The sequence below is a fragment of the Rhinopithecus bieti genome, unplaced genomic scaffold (assembly GCF_001698545.2).
Source record: "Rhinopithecus bieti isolate Rb0 unplaced genomic scaffold, ASM169854v2 scaffold_42565, whole genome shotgun sequence".
In the NCBI taxonomy this organism is placed as follows: Eukaryota; Metazoa; Chordata; class Mammalia; order Primates; family Cercopithecidae; genus Rhinopithecus; species Rhinopithecus bieti.
The window spans coordinates 493,622-521,356 of record NW_016818029.1 but is presented as its reverse complement, the minus strand read 5'-3'; the positions used below and the strand labels follow the sequence as shown (position 1 = coordinate 521,356).

Here is a 27,735-nt window from a genome sequence, read left to right as displayed (position 1 = left end):
CTGCAAAGGGAACTTGGGACAGGACAAAAGATGGTATCCTCCCCTCCCCAGTAGGCTTCTAGATTCCTCACCCACACCACTTCCGTGTTCTCTATCTCTGAGGCCCAGCACCTCTGGCTTCCACTGGGCTCTGCCTCAGGACTTCTGTTTCCTCTCTTGTTTCATGCGGCCATCGATCTTTGAGTAGGTGAACTAGAGACGTTAGGCATCAGAGTTCCAGGGTGCAGTGAAAAGAATGCTGGGACTTGGGGATAGGACCTATTCTACAATTGAGCAAGTCATTGTACTGCTCTGCCTCCCTTTGCTCATGTATAAAGCAGGAAGCTGGACTAGACCAGAATTTCTCAAGTATGGGACAAGCTCTGGTGCTACACAGATGTGCTATATCTTTCAACAGCATAGAATGTCATTCTCATTCAATTCTCCTTCAATCCTTTTGATACTTTCAAAAAAAAAATCTTATTTTGATAGACATAAGTCTTTCTTATTTTCTTTTCTTTCTCTCTTTTTTTGTTTGTTTGTTTTGTTTTGTTTTGAGACAGGGTCTCACTCTGTTTGCCCAGGCTAGATCTTGGCTCACAGCAGCCTTGACCTCTTGACCTTCTGGGCTCAAGTGATTCTCCCACCTCAGCCTTCCAAGTACCTAGGAGTACAAGTACGCCACCCCACCGAGCTGATTTTTTGTATTTTTAGTAGAGACAGAGTTTTGGCATATTTCCTAGGCTGGTCTCAAACTCCTGGACTCAAGCAATCCACCCACCTGAGCCTCCCAAAGTGCTGGGATTACAGGTGTGAGGTACCGTGCCCAGTCGTCTTTACTATTTTTTGCCCTTCATAATCTCCCTTTATAACAAAGAGAGGACAAGTCTTAGGCTCCAGGAATGAATGCAATGTTATTTAACTAAAATGCAATTATATTGTGTTTCTATCTGCCAGTGATTCTAATTTTTCATTCATGTAGTGATATAAATGAATAAAATGAGAGTTGACAAAAAATATTAAGAGTTAGATATATTGATGAGGCAGAAATGAAGCATAGTAGAACTAGAATTACTGGTCTGAAAAATGAGGAAGTCCAGTTTCTCCTTTAATCTCCCATGGTTCACATGTCCACCTAAAAGATTCATGAACCACAATAATGAATTAACCACATTTACTTTAACTTACTAAAGGGAAAGGTGCATCAATCCATTCAGAGGCAGGATCCTTTTAACATTTCTTTCTTAGCATTATTTGTTCATTTATTCAATCAAAAAATATTGAGCATATGTGAAAGGCTGAGGTTGGTCCGATGTGCGTACATTACAGTTTCCATGTGAGTTCAAAGGTCAAAGAAAATATAACATCATGAGTCCCAAATAAGTATTGATAATTGTTATGTTAACATTTAAAATCATCATTTACAAAGAGATTTTTTAAAACCCACAATTTAATATAATTATGTAATATATGTTTTATATAACAAATGATATTTTATGTAATTATAAATGAAAAGAAGATATTTATAACTTGTTTTCCCATTATACGTTGTGAACTTTTGGGGGATAGAAGTTGGAGATGAGGATTTTTTTTAAACTAGCAATTAAGAAAATAGGGATGAAAAGAAAGAAGAGTCATTTCTTTTAGAAATCTAACATTTCATACCTGATGTTGAGTAAAAGGCTAAAGACTGGCAAATATAAAATACAGGATCTTTTGTTTGCTTGATTTTTGTTTTTAGGTTTACATATAACCACAGTGAGAAGTGAAATAGCATTCTAAGTATTAAACAAAACTTGGTTTTTAAAGTTAGATGTAAATGAAGTCCAAGATGAAGGCAAAAAAGTTTGTTTTGTTGTTGTTGTTGTTTGTTTGAGATGGAGTTTCACTCTTGTTGCCCAGGCTGGAGTGCAATGGTGCGATTTCGGCTCCCTGCAACCTCTGCCTCCCGGGTTCAAGTGATTCTCCTGCCTCAGCCTCCCAAGGAGCTGGGATTACAGCCATGTGCCACCATGCCCGGCTAATTTTGTATTTTTAGTAGAGATGTGGTTTCTCCATGTTGGCCAGACTGGTCTCGAACTCCCAACCTGAGGTGATCTGCCCGCCTCGGCCTTCCAAAGTGCTGGGATTACAGGCATGAGCCACTGCCGAAAAAAAATGTTTTTATAAGTACATTTCATAAAAGAAAGTTTTGAGTCAATAGGATCTGAAATATTTGGTCTTCCCAGTACAAGTTGTCTGTGGGGGCTGTCTAAGCCTCTATGTGGAAGCTGCCGTTGGCATGAGTTGAGGGTAACTCCTCCACATAACCAACTGACCATCCAAATGACGAGGCAGTGTCCATCAAAGGACCAGCTGTGCCAGACTGTAAACTAAGGCACCTAGCACGGCTGCCCTGGGCCAGGGTCAACCACATGCTGAGTAGCCAGCAGAAGGATTTCTTGTCTTTGATTTTTTGTTTTATTTTGTTTCGTTTTGTTGAGATCAGGTCTCGCTCTTTTCCCCCAGGCTGGAGTGCGATGATGCAATCTCAGCTCACTGCAACCTCCACCTCCTGGGTACAAGCAATTCTCCTGCCTTAGCTTCCTGAGTAACTGGGATTACAGGTGCTTGCCACCATACTCGGCTATTTTTTTTTTATTTTTAGTAGAGACAGGGTTTCACCATGTTGGTCAGGCTGGTCTCGAACTCCTGACCTCAGGTGATCCACCTGCCTCGGCCTCCCAAAGTGTTGGGATTATAGGCGTTAGCCACCGCGCCCAGCCGATTGTTTTGTTTTTTAATCAGCTGCCAATTTTTAAAAATTCAGAGATAGAATGTAAAGTATCTAGATACCTGACTTTTTTTCCCAAGAAATAAAAAATTAATCTGGCACCCCTAGCCTGCATTTTGGCACAACAGCAGCCTTCAATGGGCCTGCCTGAGTTCCATAGGGCCCACCCTGGCTGCTCTACTTAGTTAGGGTCCCTTTCCTGCCCCTAAGGCCATTGAGCTCATGTCCCCTGCTTCAGACTCTTGTTTATTTAATGTTATGTTCGGAGGCTTTGGAGCATCAAGCAATAATCATTTCTTTCTTTCTTTCTTTTTTCTTTTTTTTTTTTTTTTTTTTTTTTTTTGAGGTGGTTGGGGATCTCACTATGTTGCCCAGGTTGGTCCCAAACTTCTGGAACTCCTGAACTCAAGAGATCCTCCCCACTCAGCCTCCTGAGTAGCTGGTGCTACAAGTGCTCACCACCTCACCTGGCTAATCATTTTTCCAAAATGATGTATTTGCATTTTGTCAGACAAGAAGCAAAAACTATAGACTAGTTTGGAGAGAACTACACTGCTAAAGTTCTGAATTATTTTCCGAAGTCTCACGCATTCCCCTCCAGGCTCCAGCTCCTTCAGGGACATGGGGCTTCTGTGGAGCATTGCACAGGGAGCAGTGCACAGGAAGCCCTGCAGGTGGAAAGTCCTGTGAGGCAAACACAGACTGGGCCACCAGCTGCTAGGCTGAATCTTCTGTCCTCTCTACAGTCTGCTCGCTGTCATTTATTTTCCTGACTCCTCTCTCTCTCCTCTCATCTTTATTATATCTTTCTGGAACATTCCCCAGAGGCCCACTGCACCATTCTCTTCCCTTTCCTTGGGTAGCAAAACCAAGTAGGAGATAGGAGACGCAGGATGTGGTGGCTGCAGAGATAAAGCAAGACAATAAGCTGGAAAGAATCTTGGATCACCTGATTCATAGTTTCTTGGTAAAGCCGAGAAAATGGCTCTCCTCTGAGGCAGAGCGAGACTGAAGTTCAGCTCCAAAGACCTGCGCTCTTTGAAATAAATTAGGCTAAAGGAGAGCCGGAAAAGTGAGCCCTGGAGCAAAATAGTGAGAACCCTGGCCTGGGTTTGTTTTCAGGTCACAGCTTCATCCTCCCAAACCCGAGGTTCCCAGTGGCTTCTTGGCAGCATTATCAGTGGCTGGTCAACATCTCCTGCCCTCTAATCCTTCTAAAAAGTGGATCTCTCAGGGCCCAGTGGGGCAGCAAATTAATTTTGTCAACTCGTTTATGTTAAGTATGTGTTTTATTAAGAGCCTTTTGTAAATCTTGGATTTGACTCAAAGGAGTGTCTTTAATAATGAGACCAAAGGTAGATTGATGAGGACGTGTGTTGGGTAGGCAAGCATTTCACTATCCTTAAAGCATATTAGATAGATCAAGGCCCACCCCACCCATAGGCAGGGCCAGATGATCAACCTCCGTGTTTTGAAGAAAGGTCTTGGTCATGTCCTAACGCAGTCTGTGTGCTGTGGTCAGCACTTCTTCCCGTGCCTGGCTCATCAGTGCCCCCTAGAGATGCCTCCTGAGTGAGCATTTCTGAGGACTCCCTCTTGCAGAGGCCCTGCAGGCCAAAAGCATCCTTAATCTACCTCCTCATTACTTGGAAATACGGCCAGCTTGAGGAAGATTTAAGAAAGACCATTCCTTTAGAAAAATGGAATATATTGAAAGAAAAAAAATAAAGTATGGAATTTTATTTCTTTTTTTCCAGATGCTTTCTCCTTAAGCTCCTATTTTTATTCTACTTCTACATATTTTATTTTTATTTATTTATATTTTGAGACAGAGTCTTGCACTGTCGCCCAGGCTGGTGTACAGTGGCGCGATCTCGGCTCGCTGCAACCTCCGAGTCCTGGATTCACGCGATTCTCCTGTCTCAGCCTCCTGAGTAGCTGGGATTGCAGGCGCCAGCCACCACGCCCAACTAATTTTTTGTATTTTTAGTAGAGATGGGGTTTCACTATGTTGACCAGGCTGGTCTCAAACTCCCGACCTCTTGATCTGCCTGCCTTGGCCTCCCAAAGTGCTGGGATTACAGTCGTGAGCCACCACACCGACATCTTCAGTAAAGATTTTCTATGCTTCAAAATCCTCTGCTATAAAACGGATCATGGCAGTTACTGTCTCTCATAAGGATGTTGTAAGTTCTAGGGGAAGATTTTGCAAGCATTGGTGTAAGGGAAGAGGAGGGAACTACCAACTAAGTGCCTAGGGTATGGAGGACACATAGATCCTCAATAAATACTTGTTGGATGAATAAAGTAAGTGAACACCTAGAAGAGAAAATGGGCTTTCCGTATTTATCATGCTCAGTTCTCACAACAACCCTCTGAGTTCGGCATTAAACTCCTCATTTTATAAATGAGGAAACTGGGGCTCCTGCAAGTTAAGTTTCTGACTGCCACTTCCCCCACTCCCTTCCCAAGCCTAGCCCAGGCAAAAAATAGAGGATATTAATTTCTGAGAAGAAAAAAGACTTCAGGCAATCTCTATTCCTCCTTACTAAGGAGGAATGTCCATGCCCTCAGGATGTGCTTTGGCCAACATAAGCACCTACATGACCCCAGGACACACCATGTGTGGAGACAGAGCTGGGATCTGATGGTACCTGTCTGTCTCCAGAGCCCAACAGAAAGGGAGGTCTTCAAGCTGGCAATTGGTGAATTAGGGGACATATGATTGCAGGTCTTCTTTCAAGGGAAACATTTGCAGCGTATGCTATACACATTAACAATGTGAGCAGAATATGTGCGCTGAGCAGCTATGAGGGAATTAGCCAGTTGAATTTTTTCTCTCCAGAGTTATGCTCTCTGTATTTGTGGAAAGTAAGTGCATGTGAGGATATGATAACAAAAATACTATAATATAATAATGACATTGATCAAGTGCTTGCTAATGTCATGGGAAATTACCCAAACCTTGGGAACAGGAAAAATAATTCTAGGTGTCCTATCAGTGAGGCACTGGGGATTGCTAGTAGCCTATCCCACCTGGGGATGATCTGATCTTCAAGAGGTGTGTACCTTTACTGGTTAGGCTATCTTACATATTATCTGTAAAGCAAGTACTTATTAATGAGCCTTATTTTACAGAAGAAGAACTGGAATAAAAAAGATTACTTCCCAAGATTGTGAGGGAGGAACCAGAACTCAGATCCAGATCCATCTGCCTGTAATCCATACCTTTGGCCACAACACAGTAGTGTCGTTCTTCACCATTTATTCACTTAGACCAGGTACAGCATGCCCATGGCACAAAAATCACAAAGGAAGACTCCCTTATCTGATTCCAAAGTCTGCCAACTTCCCTTCTCAGAGGTCCCCACTGTTCTCAATTACTGTCTCCTTCCAGAGATATCCCAGGACTTTTACCTATTTACTATAAATAATACCAATTTTGAAGTGTCTACTCTCTAATGTAGTCAACTTGATCTCAAGAACCTTTCTTTTCTTTTTTTCTAGACAGGGTCTGGCTCTGTTGCCCAGGTGGAAGTGCAATGGTGCAATCTCAGCTCACTGCAACCTCTGCCTCCTGGGCTCAAGCGATCCTCCCACCTCAGCCTCCCAAATAGCTAGGACTATAAGCACACACCACCACCCCTCATTAATCTTTTTATTTCTTGTAGAGATGGAATTTCACCATGTTGGCCAGACTGGTCTCAAATTCCTGGGCTCAAGCGATCTGCCAGCTTTGGCCTCCCAAAGTGCTGGGATTACAGGCGTGAGCCACCAAGCCTGGCCTTTCTTTCTTTTAACATTTTGTGTCATGAAACCCATGATAAATTGAAGTTATTCTATGCTGGCTTTTCGACTGATCATATCTCTAAGAATTGATTCTAGAGAATTTGTCATTTTTAAGACTTCCCAATGTGAAATAACTTAAAGCAACCTGACTCAGCATGTATCTTGCTTCCTGTGATTTATCCATAAAATGTGCCGAGACCCCCCTCCTTCATAGAATCTGTTTTTCTCTGTGACCACCTAGTCTTTCACGAGGACAGCTCAATCTGCCATGTGTCAACAAATGTTTCCAGACCACTCAGAACCTATTTCTGAAAGGGCAGTAGGTAGCATTAGAAGAAACTGCCCTAAGTGTAAGATTTCGCTTGCTCTAGTCCTAGAGTTATACTAGCTGTATCTAACGGAACAGAAATTTAGTTGGAGCATAGAGGTAGCTAAGAAACAGGAAACCAGCCATATAAGCTCTCAGTAAGAATTGTAGGCCAGGTATGTTGGCTCAGTAATCCCAGTACTGTAATCCCAGTACTTTGGGAGGCCAAAGAAGGAGGATGACTTGAGACCAGGAGTTCGAGAACAGCCTGGGCAACACAGTGAGACCCATCTCTATTTAAACTAAACTAAAAAAAAAAAAAAATTGTAGCAGCATTTTCCAAAGTGTTTTCTTATAAGCACTCACAGGAAAAAAAAAAAAACTTATGGGATCCAATAAGAATGGAAAACTGCAAGTACCATGGATACTCAACTGCAGATATAAGGCAAATCTGAACATAAAACCATGTCTTATTTTCCCATGAAGAAACTTCGAAAAGCTCTTTAACCAAAATAATATATAAACTTTCAGTGACATAAACATATTTTAAATCATGTTATATAAAATATGAAATAATTTTAATATATTGATTGTGAACTGACATTTCTCCTATTTATTTATTTATTTATTTATTTATTTATTTTTTGACACAGAGTCTCACTCTGTCGCCCATACTGGAGTGCAGTGGTGTGATCTCGGCTCACTGCAACCTCTGTGTCCCGTGCTGAAGCAATTCTCAGCCTCCTGAGTAGCTGGGACTACAGGCGTGCACTACCATGGCTGGCTAATTTTTGTAGCTTTTCTAGAGATGAGGTTTCACCATGTTGCCCAGGCTGGGCTTGAACTCCTAGGAGCAAGTGATCTGCCCACCTCAGCCTCCCACAGTGCTGGGATTACAGGCTTGAGCCACTGCGCCCGGCCCATTTATTTTAAAATAAATAAATATTCATGTTTCTTTTCATCAATGTCTTTGCTACTACTAAAGACACACTTTGGGCCATCAAAAGGCTCCCACAGCACATCTTCTTTTCCATTTAAGTTTGAATACAACATTTATGTGTCTATGCATGATGTTGTCAGGGAAAATTTCACCCTTAGTCACAAATATCAACTCTCAAAAGACAAAGACAATGTTCAAACATTCCTCCTACAGGTATATAGTAATGATCTCCACAATTATCAACACGAAGTGTGCTTATTTTAGAATGCCATTTATTCATTTATTTTATTTTTTGAGATGGAGTCTTGCTCTGTCACCTAGGTTGGAGTGCAGTGGCGCAATCTCGGCTTACTGCAAGATCTGCCTCTCGGGCTCAAGCAATTCTCCTTCCTCAGCCTTCTGAGTAACTGAGATTATAGGCACGGGCCACCTCACCCTGCTTTTTTTTTTTTTTTTTTTTTTTTTTTTTTGAGATGGAGTCTCGCTCTGTTGCCCACACTGGAGTGCAGTAGTATGATCTCAGCTCACTGCCACCTTCGCCTCCCAGGTTCAAGAAATTCTTCTGCCTCAGCCTCCTGAGTAATTGGGACAACAGGCGCGCACCACCATGCCCAGCTAATTTTTAAAATATTTTTAGTAGAGGTGGGGTTTCACCATATTGGCCAGGCTGGTCTTGAGTGCCTGACCTGGTGATCTGCCCACCTTGGCCCCCCAAAGTGCTGGGATTACAGTTGTGAGCCACTGTGCCAGGCCTAGAATGCCCTTTAAAAGGTTTGTTAACTATAATATCCAGAACTAGGAACTATGGGGTCAACTTTTTTATAATAATTAATAAATATGTGTTAAGAAAAAGTTTTTAACACAATTCTGTCATCTAACAATGATTGAGTTGTTTCTGATTGATGTCTTCTCTGTGCAGTACTTGGTTGTTCAAAATAAAGTGTTTGAGGAAATACCTTATTGCCTGATAGATGAAATAAGGACTCAACTCTAAGGTAATTCCCTCATTTCTGAGGAATATGTGAGAGTGAATGGTTTTCCTTATATTCCAGCATATATAGTAGATTTCCTTCTCAGAAGGTTACACAAATTCATGTCTCATAAGTACTATATTTTTAGAAGTGCAGCAGGAATGAAACTTATTTATGTAATCCAGCAATTTTCAAACTTATTCAATCATACATCCTTTGGAAAAGAGATTGCCTGTTCTAATATGAGAAATTGGCCAAAATGTTCACTTACTTCTGACCTAGGTTAAAGTCATGAATGTTCTTGCTGCTGAGAGTGGATTTAGATACCCTAAGCATAAACGATAAGGGAAAAAATCTAAACAGTTAGTAATATGAAACCTTAGCCATTGAAAACATGCAACAAGTCGTTATCCAGTGACTTTGATAAGCTAGGAAGAAGAAAAACTGTAAGACTATGCTAAATTTGGAACAATGCCCTATCTTCAAATAACTTACTGTTCGTGACTTCAAGGAACTTGTGCTCTATTTGGAGAAGACAGCCATAAAAAGCTATGCATTAGCTGGGCATGGTGGTGGATGCCTGTAGTCCTAGCTCCTTAGGAGTCTGAGGTGGGAGGATCACTTGAGCCCAGGAAGTCAAGGCTGCAGTGAACCGTGATTGCACCACTGCACTCAGCCTGGTGACAGGGCAAGACCCTGTCTAAACAACAACAACAACAACAAAACTCTATGCATTATTGTATTAGAGGCATTGTGCTGTGATAGAAGTTTGTGCAATCTAGAGTATAGGGGTTGGAAGAGATGAAGAATGAAGGGTCAGTTCTACAAGGAGAGTCAGACAAAGCACATGAAGTTAGAGCTCGGTATTAAAACGTTGCATCAATCAGATAAGTTGGCAAAAGAGTTAAATTTTCTATCAAAAAGAATTTTTTAAAAAGTTGCATCCAAAATACATTGATTTATGATATGAAAATGGATACCAGCTAAAGTAGAACTCCATTATTACATAGATTCCAATCACCCAGGCACAATCAGGTCCTCTTCACCTTCAAACCCCACCTCATCCCAGATATGTACTACGATAATATTGTTAATAACATGAAAGGGGAAAGGGAAAATAGCTGACGTTTAACTTAGGTTGCCACGTCTAATGTTCACAACAGACATTTTAGGTGGGCTCTATCATGCCCATTTTAAGATGATAAAACTAAAGCTCTGAGGACACATTCATTATGCAAAGTCATTACATCAGCGAAGACTAGCAAAGCTGAGATATGAGCCTGGGTCTGGGTCTGCTGACTTTAAACCCTGTGCTTTCTCATCAAAGCAATAGAGGTGATCATTTTCTGCCTGTTTCTCCAAATTTTTAAATGTTTTCATGCTACTTTCTAGTTACTGTCTACAATGGATATTGCAAAAGTTCTTAACATCCCTGGGCCTACGTTTTTTCATCCGTAAGAGGGAGTTAACCTAGTTGGACTCCAGGATTGCTTCTGCCTTTTGCAATCAATAATTCTATTTTGATTTTAAAATTGAAAAAAAATATGGTAGTCTAATCTGTTTTTCATTAATTAATCTCCATCATAGAAAAATATTTAAAAGAATGGAATTTTTTGGATTGTTTAACGTAAAGAAGAGAAAACGTTCCAAGGGTGGAAGGGGTGAAAGATGTCAAGGCAATCTTCAGATATTTTAAAGACTGATGCTAAATGGAAGACAGGTTAGAGTTGATCTTTTTGGCTTCAAGGAACGTAATGAGGGCCTGTGAGGAGGGGTTCTAAACTTTTACTCTTTCTCATAAGTAGAACCTGCCTGTCACATGAGACACCATAGTGACTGGCCTTAGCAGGATAATTTGACCAGAAAACTTTTAAGATTACTGCCAGGCCAGGTGCGGAGGCTCATGTCTGTAATCCCCGCACTTTGGGAGGCCAAGGCAGGCGAATCAACTGAGGTCAAGAGTTCAAGACCAGCCTAGCCAACATGGTGAAACCCTGTCTCTACTAAAAATACAAAAAAATAGCCGGGCGTGGTGGCGCATGCCTGTACTCCTAGCTACTCAGGAGGCTGAGGCAGGAGAATCGTCTGAACCTGGGAGATGGAGGTTGCAGTGAGCTGAGATCATGCCATTGCTTTCCAGACTAGGCAACAAGGGCGAAATTCCGTCTCAAAAAGAAAAAAAGATTACTGCCAATCCTAAGGTTCTTTGATTCTATTATAGATTGGCTTTATATATCAGCCCTGGGGAGGAGAGTTTATCTTTAACAAGATTAAAAGCCCATGGCTCAAAGGTAACAGAATCAACACCTCCGTCATCAATGAAAAGGTGAAAAAGAAATGGAAATGGGAATGAAGAAGGGAAAAGAAGATACCAAAATTCATTCTAGAAGACTCCACAGGCCCCATATACTGTAAAGACTAGCTCCTACCCCATAACTTCTTGTAGTCACCATGTTCAACAGCAGGTGGATTAGGTTTGCTGAGTGTATCCTCTGGACCACCTGGAGAATTTGACTGTCTCTCTTCCTCTCTTTCAGATGTTCACCTCCACGATATTTGCTGCGGTTGGATTCTTGGGAGCTGGATACTCGTTTATCGTCTCAGCCGTTTCAATCAACAAGGGTCCTAAATGCCTCATGGCCAATAATACATGGGGCTACCCCTTCCACAACGGGTAAGACCACACCCTGCAATGCCCACCTGTCACCACAAGGGGCATGGGCAGATAAATTGCCCAAGGGGAGACTGCACACAATGTCATGTCTTCATCCTTATGCAAGTCTCAGGCTGGGTGCTCCTTTGAGGCAGAGCTGGAGTTGTGGAGTACAGCAAAGTTGCATAGAATCTCACTTCGAATTGCTCCTTTGACAGATCCCAGGAGAAATAACTAAAAGAGGATGGTTGCCTCCTTTAGCCTGAGGGAAGGAAGAGATTTGTTGTGTCATCACTTGCACCCAAATATTTATTAGCAGCAACACAAGGCAACTAATAGTATTAATAAACAGAGTAATAGTTTTCATTGCAAATCTTATAATAGAAAACAAGAATAATTACTCACTAACTGGGCCCAAGGCCTTTCACTAATACCCCAAATTGCCTATAATTAAACAATCGTTTAAGTGCAAATGTACAGAAAATGACATTGAAATCATTGTAGGTTTCTCGTGTTAATGTTAATAGCCTCATTAAAATAACATTTCATATTTTCACAGTACTTTGTAGGCTGTAAAGATCTTTATCCCACAAATTTATAATTTAATCTTCATAGTAACCTCAAGAGGTAATTACTGTGTGCCAAGGCAGGTTTAATAAGTTTAACGAGCTTCAAAGTCACATTGTTAGTTGAGGACAGTGCCAGGCTCAAACTCAGGACTTCTAACTTCAAGTCTTAGCCTTTCATAATACACATCTTTCTGTCCTGCGCTGACCAGGATGGCACTGTTTAGTCCAGTAGCCAGCGGCCATGTGAAACTACTTAAACTCAAATTCATTTAAATGAAATAAAGTTAAAAATACAGTTCCTTAATCACACTAGCCATATTTCAAGTACCCAGCAGACATATAGGGCTTGTAGCTACTTTATTGAATAGCGCAGATCTAGAACATTTCCATCATGGTAAATGGATCTGTCAGGCGAAGCTGCACTAGACTTTAACCTCCAAGGGGGCTTGGAGCATTTGTGTTTCATTCACCATCTCAGCCTCTCTGTCTGACAGGGACTGGCACATCCCACAGAGTCAGGAAATACAATTATCGGATCTTCCTGCACATGAAGAATAGATTCATGTCTTAAAATAATCTGTAGAACACCAGTATATTAACTCAAACCTCTACGTATTCATTTACTGTGAGAGTCTAAAGAACCTTAAGAATGACTTCAGGCTGGGGAAGTGAAGGGGCCTAGTTCTCTGTGATACACAGTCTCGGTTTGTTCACAGATGTCCCGTATGAAACATCCCCACCTTTCTCATAGTTAAGCAATACAAGGTCTCTAACAGCCTCATATCTTGTGCAGCAGTTTCCAAATACATTTAGTCTACTGTGTGAAAAGCCCTCTTATCATGCAGAGAAGACTGTTGGGGCTACGCTACCATGGGGTTGGCTTGCTTGAGCATCGAACTCAGATCCCAGCAGGCTGAGCCCCCCAAGCCGCCCCCATTGAGGCTCTTCCCCTGACAGCTCACTCTCTCCACCTAGGGGTGTGCGTGTAAAGCTACAGATTATGTCTTGCTTCAAGGAGCCCTCTATTAACTCCAGCAACAACATCAGTGCCGCAGTAAACATGTTTTTCTATTTTTTCTGTTATGTGAATAATATTACCCTAGAAAATCAAAGTCGGTTGAAATAAATCTATGTCCAAAACGGAGGAGGGAGAAAGAAAACACAACAGATGCCAAACAACACTCCAAAGCCATACAACGGCCTCATGTGTTCTGACTGCAGAACTTAACACCCTCCCCTCACACACGCACGCCCTGCTTGGGATGGGATGGGATCAATGCCCAAGGTCAGGAGTGACAGCTGGCCTGTGGGCCACCCCACGAAATGCCAAACTGAGGGAAGGACAGGAAACCACTTTTTGAAGTTCCCCATATTAGTACTTCTGGGGAAGCAAGTTTTCATTCTCATTGCAGCCATTTATTGTGCATTGCTCTGTAATAGATACTTTCAACTATGTTATTTTATCTACCCCTCACAAAAGCAACTAACTAGTATCAAGAACAGGTACCAGATTATAAATATTTAATAATAAAAACAGAATAGGGTAAACCTTGCAGGCAAGCGGGAACATTTCAGAATTCCCTATTTATCTTCTGTTCACTGCACAGCTTTGATAATTACCTGAAGGGAGAATGATTTGAACACCGAGACATCTGTACAGCTGCTTCAAACTATAATGTGATCAAAAATTACTGTACAGGGATGTATTACAAAACCATATATATCACAGTTTCCAGATGATTTATGGGCTATTTAAGAATGATTTTGACTACTTATGTTTTAATTTAATCCCATGTAAGATGTAAGGCTGCTCTTTGCGCAAGGTACAAAATATGCCATGATGGCTACAGGAAGAGCATTCAGGGGATGGGCCCAGGTCTCACTGTACCCTCTTTGCCATCTGGCAAACCTTCAGCAGCATTTGTTGTCTCCTCAAATCCTGTTTCCTCCCTTCTGAGACAAGAACTCACATTCCTTTTTGATATTATCTACCACTGCCAGCTCCAAATCTTCCCTCTGACCACAGAAGTTCACCTTGAATTTCTTACGGCAGTAATTGAACTTTCTATTGCTTGGTGTTTTCAGTTAACAAAGTGCTGTTACCTACATTGTTTCATTTGATCCTCACAAAAAGTTCATGAGATTATTTAACTCTCCTTCAGAGGCAGGATAGCTGAGGCCCAGAGAGGACAAGTGACTTGACAAGAGGAATACAGTTTCTTAATGGCAGAAGCTCAAATCCAAGTTTTCTCACTCCAAGTCACAGTGTTTTTTCTAGAACACAATTTATATTGACTCATACTGTCTGCTTTTTGCCTAGATTCCCTGTTGGCAAAACTCATGGGATTCTACCTCCTACTGCTTTTACTATACTGTACTATACTGGTATCTGATCGTTTAAAAGGGTCTGTGGAATCTTCTTATCCAATCAGCATATAGTAACTGTTGTTATAGCTGGAAACCTAACACTCATACACAGCTGCTCAGAGACTAGAAAGGATCAGTCACTTGTATGAGCCAAAACAAGAAAACTCGAGATAGTTGTCATTTGTCCCTTATTACCAAAGGGCAGCCATGGTGGCAACTGCTTCTTCTTCGTGTTCTTGTTCTTCTTCCTCTTCCCTCCCTTCCTTTTCTTCTTGTCCTTCTCTTTTTTCTTTCTCTCCTCTTCTTCCTTTTCCTTCTTCTTTTTCTTCCCAATGATTAAGTGCTAAGTGTTTTTATGTGCATTATCTCACCTAATCTTCCTCATAAATCTGAGAAGAAATTTATCCCTGAAAGAGAAAAATGAAGCTGAAAAAGTTAACTTTCCCAGGGCTCCATGGCTAGTAATTAGTAGCAGGATTCTTTTTTTAATTGGCTAGGAGTGGTGGCTCATGCCTGTAATCTCAGCACTTTGGGATGCTGAGGTGGAAGGATTGCTTGAGCCCAGGAGTTCAAGACGAGCTTGGGCAACATAGGGAGAACTCCCCACCCCACCGCCCCTCTACAAAAAAAGAAAAAAATTTTTTTTGAATTAAAAAATTAGCTTGGCATGGTTGTGCATGCCTGTAGTCCCAGCTACTCCAGGTGCCTGATGTGGGAGGATCTTTTGAGCCCAGGAGGTTGAGGCTGCAGTGAGCCATAATCATGCCTCTGCATTCTAGCCTGGGCAACAGAGCCAGACCCTGGTCTTCAAAAAAAAAAAAAAAAAAAAAATATATATAGATATATATATATATATATATATATACACACACACACACACGATTTATATATCTACATATACACATATCTACTTTTATATATAGGTGTATATATACACCTGTGTGTGTGTGTGTGTGTGTGTGTGTGTGTGTAGTATCTTATTTTGTGCTGAAGCCTATCCAAAACATGGAACAAAAAATGAATAGACATGGTTCCTGCCCTCTCAGCATGTGGGTTAGGGTGAACACATGGAACAGATCCTCATAATGCAGAAAGTGTGAGATGGAGGAGTGTGGGGGAACTTTCTTCCAGAAGGTGACATGGGCTGATTTTGGAAGATGAGCAGAAGTTTGCCTTCCAGTGAGGGAGGAGAAACACATTTCAGGCATGAAAAGGCTGACATGCTTAGGGAACATCAGAGCACTGCGTGGCAGAAGCTCAGTGTGAATGAGGAGAGATTTGCAGAAGGGACCGCCACACGATGTGGTGAGACTGAGAGGCAGCCAGACCTTCAGGACATCAGGGCACAGCAGAGGACTTCAAGCAAGACATGGCATGGCTACTTTGGACTTTTAGAGGCATGATGGTGCTAGTGATGTGGAAAGTATATAGGAGGGTTCAGGAACTAAAGAGAGATAAAAGCTGGCATCATAATCCAGAGAAGATGGTGAACATCACCCAGGCAGCAGAATTGGGGCTTAAAAAAGACAAATTTCAGAGAGTGTTTGAAATGGAGTCATCAGGTTTAGGTGTGAAGAGAAAAGGGGAAGCTAATCAAGGTGGACTCTGAGATTTCAAATTTAGTGCACAAAATCCAGGGCTCTGCAATGTCGTAACATTTAGCACTGTTTTCCTCAGAAATGTTTGTTGATTATAATATTAAGGGAGGGAGCAAAGGTAGTTAACTTGTTCTGTCCTGAGAACCATATTAAAGAAACACCCTAGAAGGAAAAAGAAACCTGGGCATTTTGAAATACACCCTCTTGGCTTCCTTTGAGGTAGAACCTCCTCCCATCCAAGGTCTTCCTCCCTGAGACAATTGGCCATCCCTCCCTTGACCCTGAGCTGCTGAAATGAAAGCAGCCTGCACAGGGTGTGGGGACAGCCATAGGAGGGGAAATAGAGGAAGAGCCAGGAGTGGTCAGTAGTCAGGGAGGGATGGGTCCACGCATGGCACTACTGGGCCAGGCTGCAACTCTCCACCTCCTTAGAAAGAGTCAAGGGCAAGGAGAGCACCCTCACATCTGTGGTTCAGACACCAAGACACTGAACTGAACACAGTTAAATGTTCTGCCTTGACGTTCAGCTAAGACCATCTGCATTTGCACTTCAGAAATTACTTATTAGCAAAGAATATCACAAGCTGCTTTTGAACATATTCCCAAGAGCTGAAAGCCACCTTAATAGGATGATATTGGATTTGCACCATTTAATCTTAGCTTTCATGAACCAGAAACAGTTCACAAATGTTAGGAGCCAGTTTTGCCCTTGGCTGACTTAGGGTCTAGCCACACCTCTGCCGTATACCATTTATCTCTCAGGCTTCATCTGTGAAATGAATGTGAGTAACAGCAACATGCACTTCACAGGTTCAGATGAGAGTAAATAACACGAGGTACATAAAGCACTCAGCACAGTTCCTACCACATACTTCCTTGATTCAGCCTTATTATTCATTTTTATGAATATAAAGTATTATTGTAAGTGGAATTTATTTTCATGCATTAAAACTTTAAAATTGTTATGCTTTTATAATGATTCTTTCACTTAATTTCAATCCTTTCAACCAGACATAGATAAGGCTCAAAAAAACTCTTTATTGTGATATAAGTAACCCTTGATTCACATACTATTATAGATGTATAAATCAAATGTCATAAATAAATCATTTCAAATATGCTAAGGACATAACTGCTCCAACAAAGGGCATTTGTGTAATGGGTAAGAGCAATGGCTTTGGAGTCAGACAGACCTAAGATCAAACCCAGGCACTTCCATTTATTAGCCTCACCTTCTTAATCTGTAAAATGGGTATATGTTCATTCATTCAGTGATTGTTTACTGAAGGTTACTCTATGCCAAGTACTGTTCAAGTAAAGTAGCATCTCCTTGGAGCATTAGGAAAGATGATGGAAAGCAGCTAGCCCAGAGCCTGGCACAGAGGACCCAGGAAATGAGACCTGCTGCTATCTATGAAGCACTCCCTGTGCTGGAACTCGGGACAGAGACAGTGGCACATGGTCTTTGCCCTTGGGAGCTTATAGTCCTGAAGAGAAGACAAACAAATGGACAGTTGGTGGCAGCGCGGGGTCCAGGGGCTCTGTACAATAGGGACGAAACACAGAGCGCTGGGGAGCACAGAAGGAAACCAAACCCAGGCTGAGGGCAGAAGCATCGTGGAGCTTCTTGCAGAGGAGGTGGCATCTGAATTCATCAGACAGAGCAGGCCAGCAAAGCATTCATATTCGGGCCCCCTGGTTCCTGTCCTCAGCTGAGAAGAGAGTTCTGTGAAATTTGTGGCTTTTTGCTCCCATGTTGATGGTATTACTACAGCTCCGGTGGAAACACCTGCATAATAATTGGATGCTTTAAAACATCAGTTAAGTGCATCTAAACTGCTTCTGCTCTCCTTGCTTCACTGCCAGGTCCATGAAAAACTCAGGACCCCTCTCTCCCTGGGTTTGGGGAGTTGGACACAATGATCAAACTGAACGTGAACACAGCCTTTTTTGCCAGAGTCTCAAAGACCGCCAGAACCGGAGAGTTTGAGGGGAGAGAAGAAGGGCCTGAGTGTGGCTATGTGGTGTTTTGTGAGGGGTGAGGCTGCAGCAGGAGAGGGACTCATGATTTCTCCAGCCACCCAAATTCAATCCTTGCTTCTACTTTCCCCCATAAACGTTTCACAAATCCCACCACCAGGAGGTGCTGTCATCCCACTGCTGTCCAGGCTCTCCAAAGAGGCCCGGGACTCAGGATTGCCAGTTCTTTCACCTCAGGATCTTTTCTTCATAAAGTGTGCCTGGAAAATATTGTATCTTTATAACCTTTTATAATTGCCAAGTTTTAAAATTGTAAAGATAGAAAGGACTAAATGGAAAAATGCAGAACAGAAAGACGGGTGTTTCATGTTGAAAAAAAAAAGGCATTTTCACAATGGGTTTGCCACCAGAACACAGGTGTCATGAAAACCACCCCTAAATCAAAGCCAAAATGGGAAAGAAAAAGACTCATATCAATATTGTCGCTATTGGACACGTAGATTCAGGTAAGTCCACTGCTACTTGCCAACTGATCGACAAATGTGGTATAATCTACCAAAGAACCATCGATGAATTTGATGCTAAGAAGGGAAAGAGCTCCTTCAGGTATGCTTGGGTCTTGAATAAATGGTAAGAAGAGTGTGAGTGTGACACGTCACCCTGTGAAAGTTTGAGACCAGCAAATACTGCATGAATCATTGATGCTCAGGACAGAGACTTTATCAGAAACATGATTATAGGCACATCTCAGGCTGACTGTGCTATCCTGATTGTTGCTGCTGGTGTTGGTGAATCTGAAGGTGATATCTCTATGGGCAGACCCATGAACATGCCCTTCTTGCTTACACGCTGGGGATGAAACAACCAATTGTTGATGTTAACAAAATGGATTCCGCCGAGCCACTCTACAGTCAGAAGAGACACGAGAAAATCATTAAGAAAGTTAGCTCTTTCATTAAGAAAATTGGCTACAACCCCAGCACAGCAGCATCTTTATCAATTTCCAGTTGGAATGGTGATAATATGCTAGAGCCAAGTAGTAACATGCCTTGGTTCAAGGGATGTAAAGTCACCCATGAAGATGGCAATGCCAGTGGAACCATGCTGCTTGAAGGTCTGGACTGTGTCCTACCACCAACTCATCCAACTGACAAGCCCTTGCATCTTGCCCCTCCATATGTCTACAAAGTTGGTGATATTGGTACCTATGTGCTAAGTGGAAACTGGTGTTCTCAAACCCAGCATGGTGGTCACCTTTGCTCCAGTCAATGTTACAACTAAGGTCTGTTAAAATGCACCATGTTGCAAGCTCTTCCTGGGGAAAATGGGGGTTTCAGTGTTAAGAACGCATCTGTCAAAGATTTTTGTAGTGGCAACATTGCTGGTAACAGAAAAATGACCCATCAATGGGAGCAGCTGGCTTCACTGCTAAATGAAGCACCACCCAGGCCAAATCAGTGCTAGCTACGCCCTTCTGCTGCTTGTCACACAGGTCACATTGCTTCCAAGTTTGCTGAGCTGAAGGAAAAGATTGATCACCATTCCGGTAAGAAGCAGGCCCTAAATTCTTGAAATCTGGTGATGCTGCCATCATTAATGTGGTTCCTGGGAAGCCCATTTGTGTTGAGCGCTCCTCTGACTATCCTCCTCTGGGTCATGTTGCTGTTTTTGATATGAGACAGACAATCGCTGTGGGTGTCATCAAAACAGTGAACAAGAAGGTTGCTGACCAGAAGGCTTGGCAAGATCACCAGGTCTGCCCAGAAAGCTCAAAAGGCTAAGTGAATATTATCCCTAATACCTGCCACCACAGTCTTAATCAGTGGTAGAAGAATGACCTCAGAACCGTCTGTCTCATTTGGCCATTTAAGTTTAATAGTAAAAGGCTGGTTAATGTTAACAATGCATCCTGAAACCTTCAGAAGGAAAGGAGAATGTTTTATGAACCATTTGGGATTTTTTTTTTTCATGAAGCAGTTTTAAGTTTACTAGGTTGTTTGTTTGTTTTTGAGATGGGGTCTCACTCTGTCACCCAGGCTGGAGTGCAGTGGCGCAATCTCAGCTCACTGCACCCTTTGCCTCTTGGGTTCAAGCGATTCTCCCACCTCAGCCTCCCAAGTAGGTGGGATTAGAGGTGTGTGCCCCCATGCCTGGCTAAGTTATTAGTTTCTAAAACCAGTACTTTTTAATGGAAACAACTTGACCAAAATCTGCCACGAGCGAGCCCCTTTCTCTTCTTTTTGGTTTTTTGGACGATAGAGTCTCACTCTGTCGCTGCGGACTGGATAATAGCAGTGGACCGGATCTCAGCTGACTGCAAGCCTCCGCCTCCCAGGTTTACGCCATTCTCCTGCCTCAGCCTCCCGAGTAGCTGGGAACGTAGCAGGCGCCCAGCTACCGTCGCCCGGCTAGTTTTTGTTTTTTTTTTTTATTATCTCTTGTTTTTTATTGTGTTATTCTGTCGTATCTTCTTTGTAGTAAGACGAGCGCTCTTCACCGTGTTGGTTTAAGCACAGTGATTTTGTCTCGATCTTCGTGACCTTCGTGATATCTTCGCGTCGGTGCTTGAGGTTTCTCCACGTTCCCAGGCTTCATCAAAGTGCTGGGATTACAGGCTGAGGGCCCACCGCCCCGGCCATGAGACGCCTTTAAGCAAATGTTCTAGAATGCATTCGATAGAGACTCAAAAAAAAAAGTACAGAAAAGAGCAGTCAAAAAAGTACAGAAAAGAGCAGTCTTGGCCAGGTGCTGTGGCTCACGCCTGTAATCCCAACACTTTGGGAGGATCACCTGAGGTCGGGAGTTCAAGACCAGCCTCATCAACATGGAGAAACCCCACCTCTACCAAAAATACAAAATTATCCGGGCATGGTGGTGTGTGCTTGTGATCCCAGTTACTCAGGAAACTGAAGCAGGAGAACCGCTTGAACCCGGGTGGCAGAGGTTGCAGTGAGCCGAGATCATGCCATTGCACTCCAGCCTGGGCAACAAGAATGAAACTCAGTCTCAAAAAATAAAAAATAAAAAAAAAAGGACAATCTCACACAACTATGCAGAAGGTGTATCATCTCAGTGAATTCTCACAATTGTGATATGGTTCTTAGTCCATTATATAGATTTAAAACACACACACACACACACAAAAACTGACACTGGCTGGGCATGGTGACTCACACCTGTAATCACCACACTTTGGGAGACCAAGGTGGAAGGACTGACCTCAGGAGTTTGAGACCAGCCTGGGCAGTATAGTGAAACCTCCACGTCTATTTTTTTTTTTTTTTAAAGAGAAAAAGAAAGAAACTGATGCTAAAGGAGGTGAGTAACTTGCATGAGGAATACATAGCTATTAACGGGAATGCTTGGGTTCAAACCCGGTTCATCTGAATCCAAAATACCAGCTCTTTCCAGTAGACTAGACTGCTTAGATTAAGTAAAATAATGACAATACTAGCATTTACTGAGCACTTACTATATGCTAAGCACTGATCCAAGCACTTTACTCATACTAACTCACGTAGTCCTAACAATAACCCTATGATATGATAATGTAACTCCCATTTTACAGGTAAGTACACAAGGCACATAGCTAGCAAGCTACTAGTACCTGTACTCTTATGGAAAGATGAATCAATGCTATAAACAATGTTTTATTTTGAAATCAAGAGCAAAGTGTTCATTCCTTGCTTTTCCATGAATGTTATAAAGATCTAAAGACAATAACATCAACACAAATTCAGTAGATAGATAAAGAGTTTTTCATTAAGGCTCTGAAAGGATGGAGGAAAAAAAAGAGACCAATTTGAACCTCTAAGAATGTGAAGAATCATAATAATCCACAACATTTTACCAACTTTACTCATTTTTGCCTCAAAATAGTATACTTCACATTTATCCTTCAAGGCACAATGCCCTTTACTTTTATTTTTTGAGATGGAGTTTTGTTCTTGTTGCCCAGGCTGGAGTGCAATGGCATGATCTCGGCTCACTGCAACCTCCACCTCCCGGGTTAAAACAATTCTCCAGCCTCAGTCTCCTAAGTAGCTGGGATTACAGGTGCCCACCACAACGCCCAGCTATTTTTTGTATTTTTAGTAGAGACAGGGCTTTGCCATATTGGCCAGGCTGGTCTCGAACTCCTGACTTCAGATGATCTGCCCACCTTGGCCTCCCAAAGTGCTGGGATTACAGGTGTGAGTCACTGCACCTGGCCACAATGCCCTTTATATTGCAATAAACTCTTTCTCTATATAATAAAATATAAATATATTACAGTTTCTCCTAATTCACATTTTATGTAAAATATGTATTAAGGCAAGAGATATTTGTTCCTTTTGAAGAAAACTAATTACATCTTTGTGTATGAGAGATTCCTACATGTTAACAAAAATATAGTGAGTCAAATTCACAATTTAGTTAAAATTAGTACTTGAAATCAGGCTCTTCCCTTTAGCTATATGACACATTTGTACTTTACATGACCTCAGATGGCCACTACACTTGACAAGTCATCTGTCAAAAGTCAAAACGGTCTCTCTAACAACGATAGCTAGGATAAAGCTGTGAACATTTGTGAAATTCTACCACTGGAATGTCTTCATTTTCCTGTTCCCATCATAGATGGTGAATTTGCCCATCTTTTTGGACAGCTAACAAAAATTTTTCTGCCAGTTGTGTGACCTGGGAGAAAGTAACTTAGCCTGTCTGTGCCTCTGCCTCCTTATTTGTGAAACCAAAAAAGAGAACCAGAGGTTTCTATGGGGAATAAATGAGTGAATATGTGTGAAGTGATTAGAACAGAATCTGACACACAGGGCGTACTCAATAAAAACTGTAAGTTTTGTGGTATTTAAATTGTTAGTACAGAGTATTTTCTCCTGAAGCTAGTTTTGGATGGAAAGTAGCACATAAGAAACATCATTATGGTAACTTTCTAGTCGAGGCAATTGCACACTTTTTACAAATGTTTCCTTTGTCCCCCATATCACCAACAGGGATTATCTCAATGATGAAGCCTTGTGGAGTAAGTGCCAAGAGCCTCTCAAGGTGGTTCCCTGGAATCTGACCCTCTTCTCCATCTTGCTGGTCGTAGGAGGAATCCAGATGGTTCTCTGCGCCATCCAGGTGGTCAATGGCCTCCTGGGGACCCTCTGTGGCGACTGCCAGTGTTGTGGCTGCTGTGGGGTAAGTTAAGGCTTTTGCTGTTTCTTCTCAGCATGAGGGAGGCCAGGTCAGGCCACCAGCACTGAGGGAATGAGGGGGTAAGTGTGGCCACCTGCAGAAAACCAGCCCAGGTTGGGAAGTCCAGTCAGCCCAGTCTGTCAGCTCATGGAGACAGACACATTGCATTACTGGAACCCAGAGCACATTAAGACACCCAGACTGAAGTTGGCCATAATTTTCAGCCTCACATCCAGTTGACCATAGTTCTGGAGACAAAGGACTCTGTCTATATATAAACATTTACAATGATGTTTATATGAAGATCCACCTGAAGTGAGCATTTGTCATATGGGTACAATGTCAGCAATAGTACATCATGGTCTGGGCTGGCATGTTCTCACTTCCTCAGATGAACAGAACATACCAGTGCAAAACCTAGACTTGATATGATTTCTGATACAGAAAAAGAGGTGGTTCTTATATGGGAAGAAAAAAAGGAAATCACTCAGGCTTTAGTCTCTAAATAACATTGTAAAATGCCAACAACAAAATACTAAAAATAAGAACAGACTTGCAGACAGTAACACAGTCTGATTATTTCAACTAATACCCAAATCAAATTAGGCAATTATTCACACACTTACATAAAGTTATTAAAAGCACGGATTGATGTATGAAGAAAAAAATAAAATAAAACTTGAGAGTTCCCTAATTGGGGGATTATGCAAATATATGTAAATAAAGGTCTATTCACGTAAGGTAATGTTATGGTAAAACTTTAAATGACTCAAATTATTTTATTTAAAATTTAAATAAGAAAGCCAGGCATAGTAGCACATGCCTGTAGCCCCAGCTACTCAGGAGGCTGAGGCACGAGAATCACTTGAACCTGGGAGGCAGAGGTTACAGTGAGCCGAGATCGCAGCACTGCACTCCAGTCTGTGCGACAGAGTGAGACCCTGTCTCAATAAATAAATGAATAAATAAATTTATTTTAAATAAGCATTACATGTATATAACTCAAAAACTAAATATGTGCATGTATACACACACGGAGAAATATATAAAGCTATTCAGTTGGAAAGTCTCCCTCCGGCCTTTGTCTTCTATCCACCCAGTTTCCTCCAGTCTCCTCGCCTAGGTAAGGTTACCTAATTTCTTATATATCCTGTCACAGTATCTCTTTTTATTATTTTATTCTCCCTATCTTAAAAGAATGTTTCCCCCAAAACTGCAGTAATATTGAAAATCCTTATGAGATACTGTTATTAGCAGGATACAAAAATTGTACATAATATACAATTATATAAGTAGGAGAAAACAAAATTCTGTGAATAGAAAAAAAAAAATGAAAGGAAATCCAACCAAAAGTTAAATAATTGTTATTTCTAGGTAAGAAGACTAACTTTTTTCCTTTAGTGTACAGTATTAAAAATTTTTAATAGTTATATATTACTTTTCAAAATGAAAATATAAATAAGTCTCCCAAATCCGCAGTACAATGCATGCATTCCACGTAAATTTCACTGTGCATTTCATTTTCATTCTACAAATGTTCAGTTCTATTGTCTTGTATTTAAATGTTTGGGTCTTTAAACATACTAGAGAGGAAAAGAAACTACCAACTAGCAATCCACCACAATTATTTTTATGATAGCGACTGAGAATATTGAGCATTTAAATCTTGCAATTCATCCAAAGTGAATAAATGTTTGCTAAATTATATACTGAAGTTTCAGTTTCTACATATTTTAGCTGGGTGGTAAATTTTCTTTGCAAGATTTATTGAAAATATGATTACTGCCGGGCGCGGTGGCTCAAGCCTGTAATCCCAGCACTTTGGGAGGCCGAGACGGGCGGATCACGAGGTCAGGAGATCGAAACCATCCTGGCTAACATGGTGAAACCCCGTCTCTACTAAAACTACAAAAAACTAGCCGGGCGAGGTGGCGGCGCCTGTAGTCCCAGGTACCCGGGCGGCTGAGGCAGGAGAATGGCGTGAACCCAGGAGGTGGAGCTTGCAGTGAGCTGAGATCCGGCCACAGCACTCCAGCCTGGGTGACAGAGCGAGACTCCGTCTCAAAAAAAAAAAAAAAAAAGAAGATATGATTACTTTGGCTGGACACAGTGGCTCATCCCTGTAATCCCAGGACTTTGGGAGGCCAAGGCAAGAGGATCACTTGAGCCCAGGAGTTCAAGACCAGCCTTGAACTGGTCTTGACCACAGCAACATGGCGAAACCTCATCTCTACTAAAAATACAAAAAATTAACCAGATGTGGTGGTTTGCACCCATAGTCCCAGCTACTCAGGAGGCTGAGCTGGGAGCATCAGCTGAGCCCACAATGCTGAGGCTGAATGAGCTGAAATCTTGCCATTGCCTACACCCTGGATAACAGAACAAGACCTTTTTTGGAAAAAAAAAAGAAAAGAAAGAAAGAAAATATGATTATTCTTTAAACTGTTGATAATACTTTACTAAACCTGAGAATTATCTCTCAATTTAAAAACACATTCATAGGTGTCAGTACGTTGGTTCCTTTCAGTGAGTTTCATTTATCTGGACACCATATTTTAGAGATCTTAATGGCTGAGTCACTCAATAGTTGAAAGACAGTAGATGGACTCCATGGTTGTCAGTGCATGGGCACCAGAGACACAGAAAGTGAATGTACACCACCAGAATTGTCTATTTTTTTTCCTTCCTTTCTTCCTCCCTCCCTTCATCTCTCCTCTCTGTCTCTCTCCCCCTTCCTCCTCCAACTTTTTATTTTGAAAACTTCAAATCTACATAAAGTTAAAGGAATGGTGCAATGAACACATATATACTGTCACCCATGCTCACAAAATTGTTAATATTTCCTCACCCTCTCTCTTTCTGGAATCTTGGAAAGTAATTTTTGGACATCACAAAATTTCACTACTAAATATTTCAGTGCACAAGAGCTGCAGTTTTAAAGTCAGTCTGCTGAAGATTCCTTTCTTGTGGGCAGCTGGCCTCTCATGGGACTGGTCAGCATTCCTGCCCCAGTAGGACACTGCGGAAAGACTTGGGCTCTCAGCCTAGTTCCACAGCTTACTAGCTGAGCGACTCCAGCAAGCTCACTAACTTCTCATAGTCTCGGTTATTCCAACTGCCTCTTGCCTAATTTATGGAAAGAGTATGAGATCAACATCTATCCATTCAGGCAGAAAGTATTTACTGAGAGCTTCCTGAGACTGGCACAGTCCTTAAATGAAGTGGTAGTTGTGAATGTGCCTTAAAATACATGCTAGGAGGCCTGGTTTGAATGTCAGCTGTGTGGTCTTGGTGCAGTCAGTAGCCCTCAACCGCTCCTTGTCTGTAAAACGTGGCTATTAATACCTACTCCTACAGTTGTCAATGGAGTGCCTAGTACAGGGTGACAAGCATGAATTCATTTGAATCCTTAGAAGGCTCAGTAAATGGCACTGAATGTTATTTACTAACCTTTTGAAAGTCAGTGAGGTAGCATAGCTTCTAATTTCCTTTAACACAGTCTCTGGGTTCTGCCTCCCTGGTTCAAATCTCAGCTCTCCTACTTGTTAGTGGTGGCTTTCCATGTAGCACTTAGTCTCTCAGCACCTCTTACCAAATTATTTTTTAAAATAAATGATGCATATTGTATACAATGTATTCTCCTCACGTGATGGGTGCACTGCAGTTTCAGAATTCATCAGTACCTAATTCATCATCCACAGAACCAACAACCACTTGTACCCCAAAAGCTATTGAAATTTTTAAAAATTAAAAACAAAATAAGACATAAATAAATAAATAAATAAAATGTAACTTCCTTGAGGACTAAATAAATAAATACGTGATGCAAAACAAAATGAAGCTTCCATTCCTATAACCTCAACACAGGTGGGTGACAGATTAAAGCTCTGAAACAAAGATAAAAAAGTGTAGGAATTCAATAGGCAACCAATAGGAGCCAGGAGGAAGGCAGGTGATGGGGATGGGAAGGGGGGGGGGAAAGCTATAATTTACCTAAATCATGACATCGTAGCTAATTCACCTTTTCTACCTTCTAGGGAGATGGACCTGTTTAAACCTCTGAGATAAGCTGCTCAAACTCTACAGCATGATGACTACAATTTCTTTTCATAAAACTTCTCTTCTTGGGATTGTTAATTCCCATCTGCTTCCTAGTTGAGAAAGCTTAGAGAAGGCAGTTATTCCTTCTTTCCAACCAGCTTTGCTCGAGTTAGAATTTTTGTTATTTTCAAATAAATTAGTTTGACCACTTAACAAATTGTGATTTCATAAATCTTGTCAAATTAGTTTCTTTTTAGAATTTGCCAACAGGGCTTCAAAGCAAACTTTCATGATTTCTTTTTATTACAAATGTAAAATGGTATAAAGTCACATGTACTGCCATGCTACTTATTTGTATATAAAAAAAAAAAAAAAAAAAAAAAAAAAAAAAAAAAAAAAAAAAATGAATTTATTCTTTGGATGTTTTACATAAAGGAGGAAGCACATTTAAAAAATGGGAAACTAAGACCAATTTTAAGATGTATAAGGAAAAAAGAATGATTGATGTGTCATAAGTATTGGTTATTTGTCGTCTTTTTTTGCTGACTTGCTTGAGTTGCTTGTGACTGATCTTTTGAGGCTGTCAT

The 27,735-nt window shown here is 41.4% G+C and overlaps 1 protein-coding gene across 1 annotated transcript in view; it reads left to right on the top strand.

Annotated features, from left to right (window-relative positions):
- The window catches only part of TM4SF4 (transmembrane 4 L six family member 4), a 29,013-nt gene extending 1,652 nt beyond the window's left edge, over window positions 1–27,361 (top strand). Inside the window, 3 exon segments of the mRNA XM_017856563.1 lie at window positions 11,297–11,433; window positions 22,921–23,110; window positions 27,145–27,361. Coding sequence (XP_017712052.1) covers window positions 11,297–11,433; window positions 22,921–23,110; window positions 27,145–27,162 — 345 coding nt within the window. The 3' untranslated portion in view covers window positions 27,163–27,361.
- The last annotated feature ends 374 nt before the right edge of the window (window positions 27,362–27,735 follow it).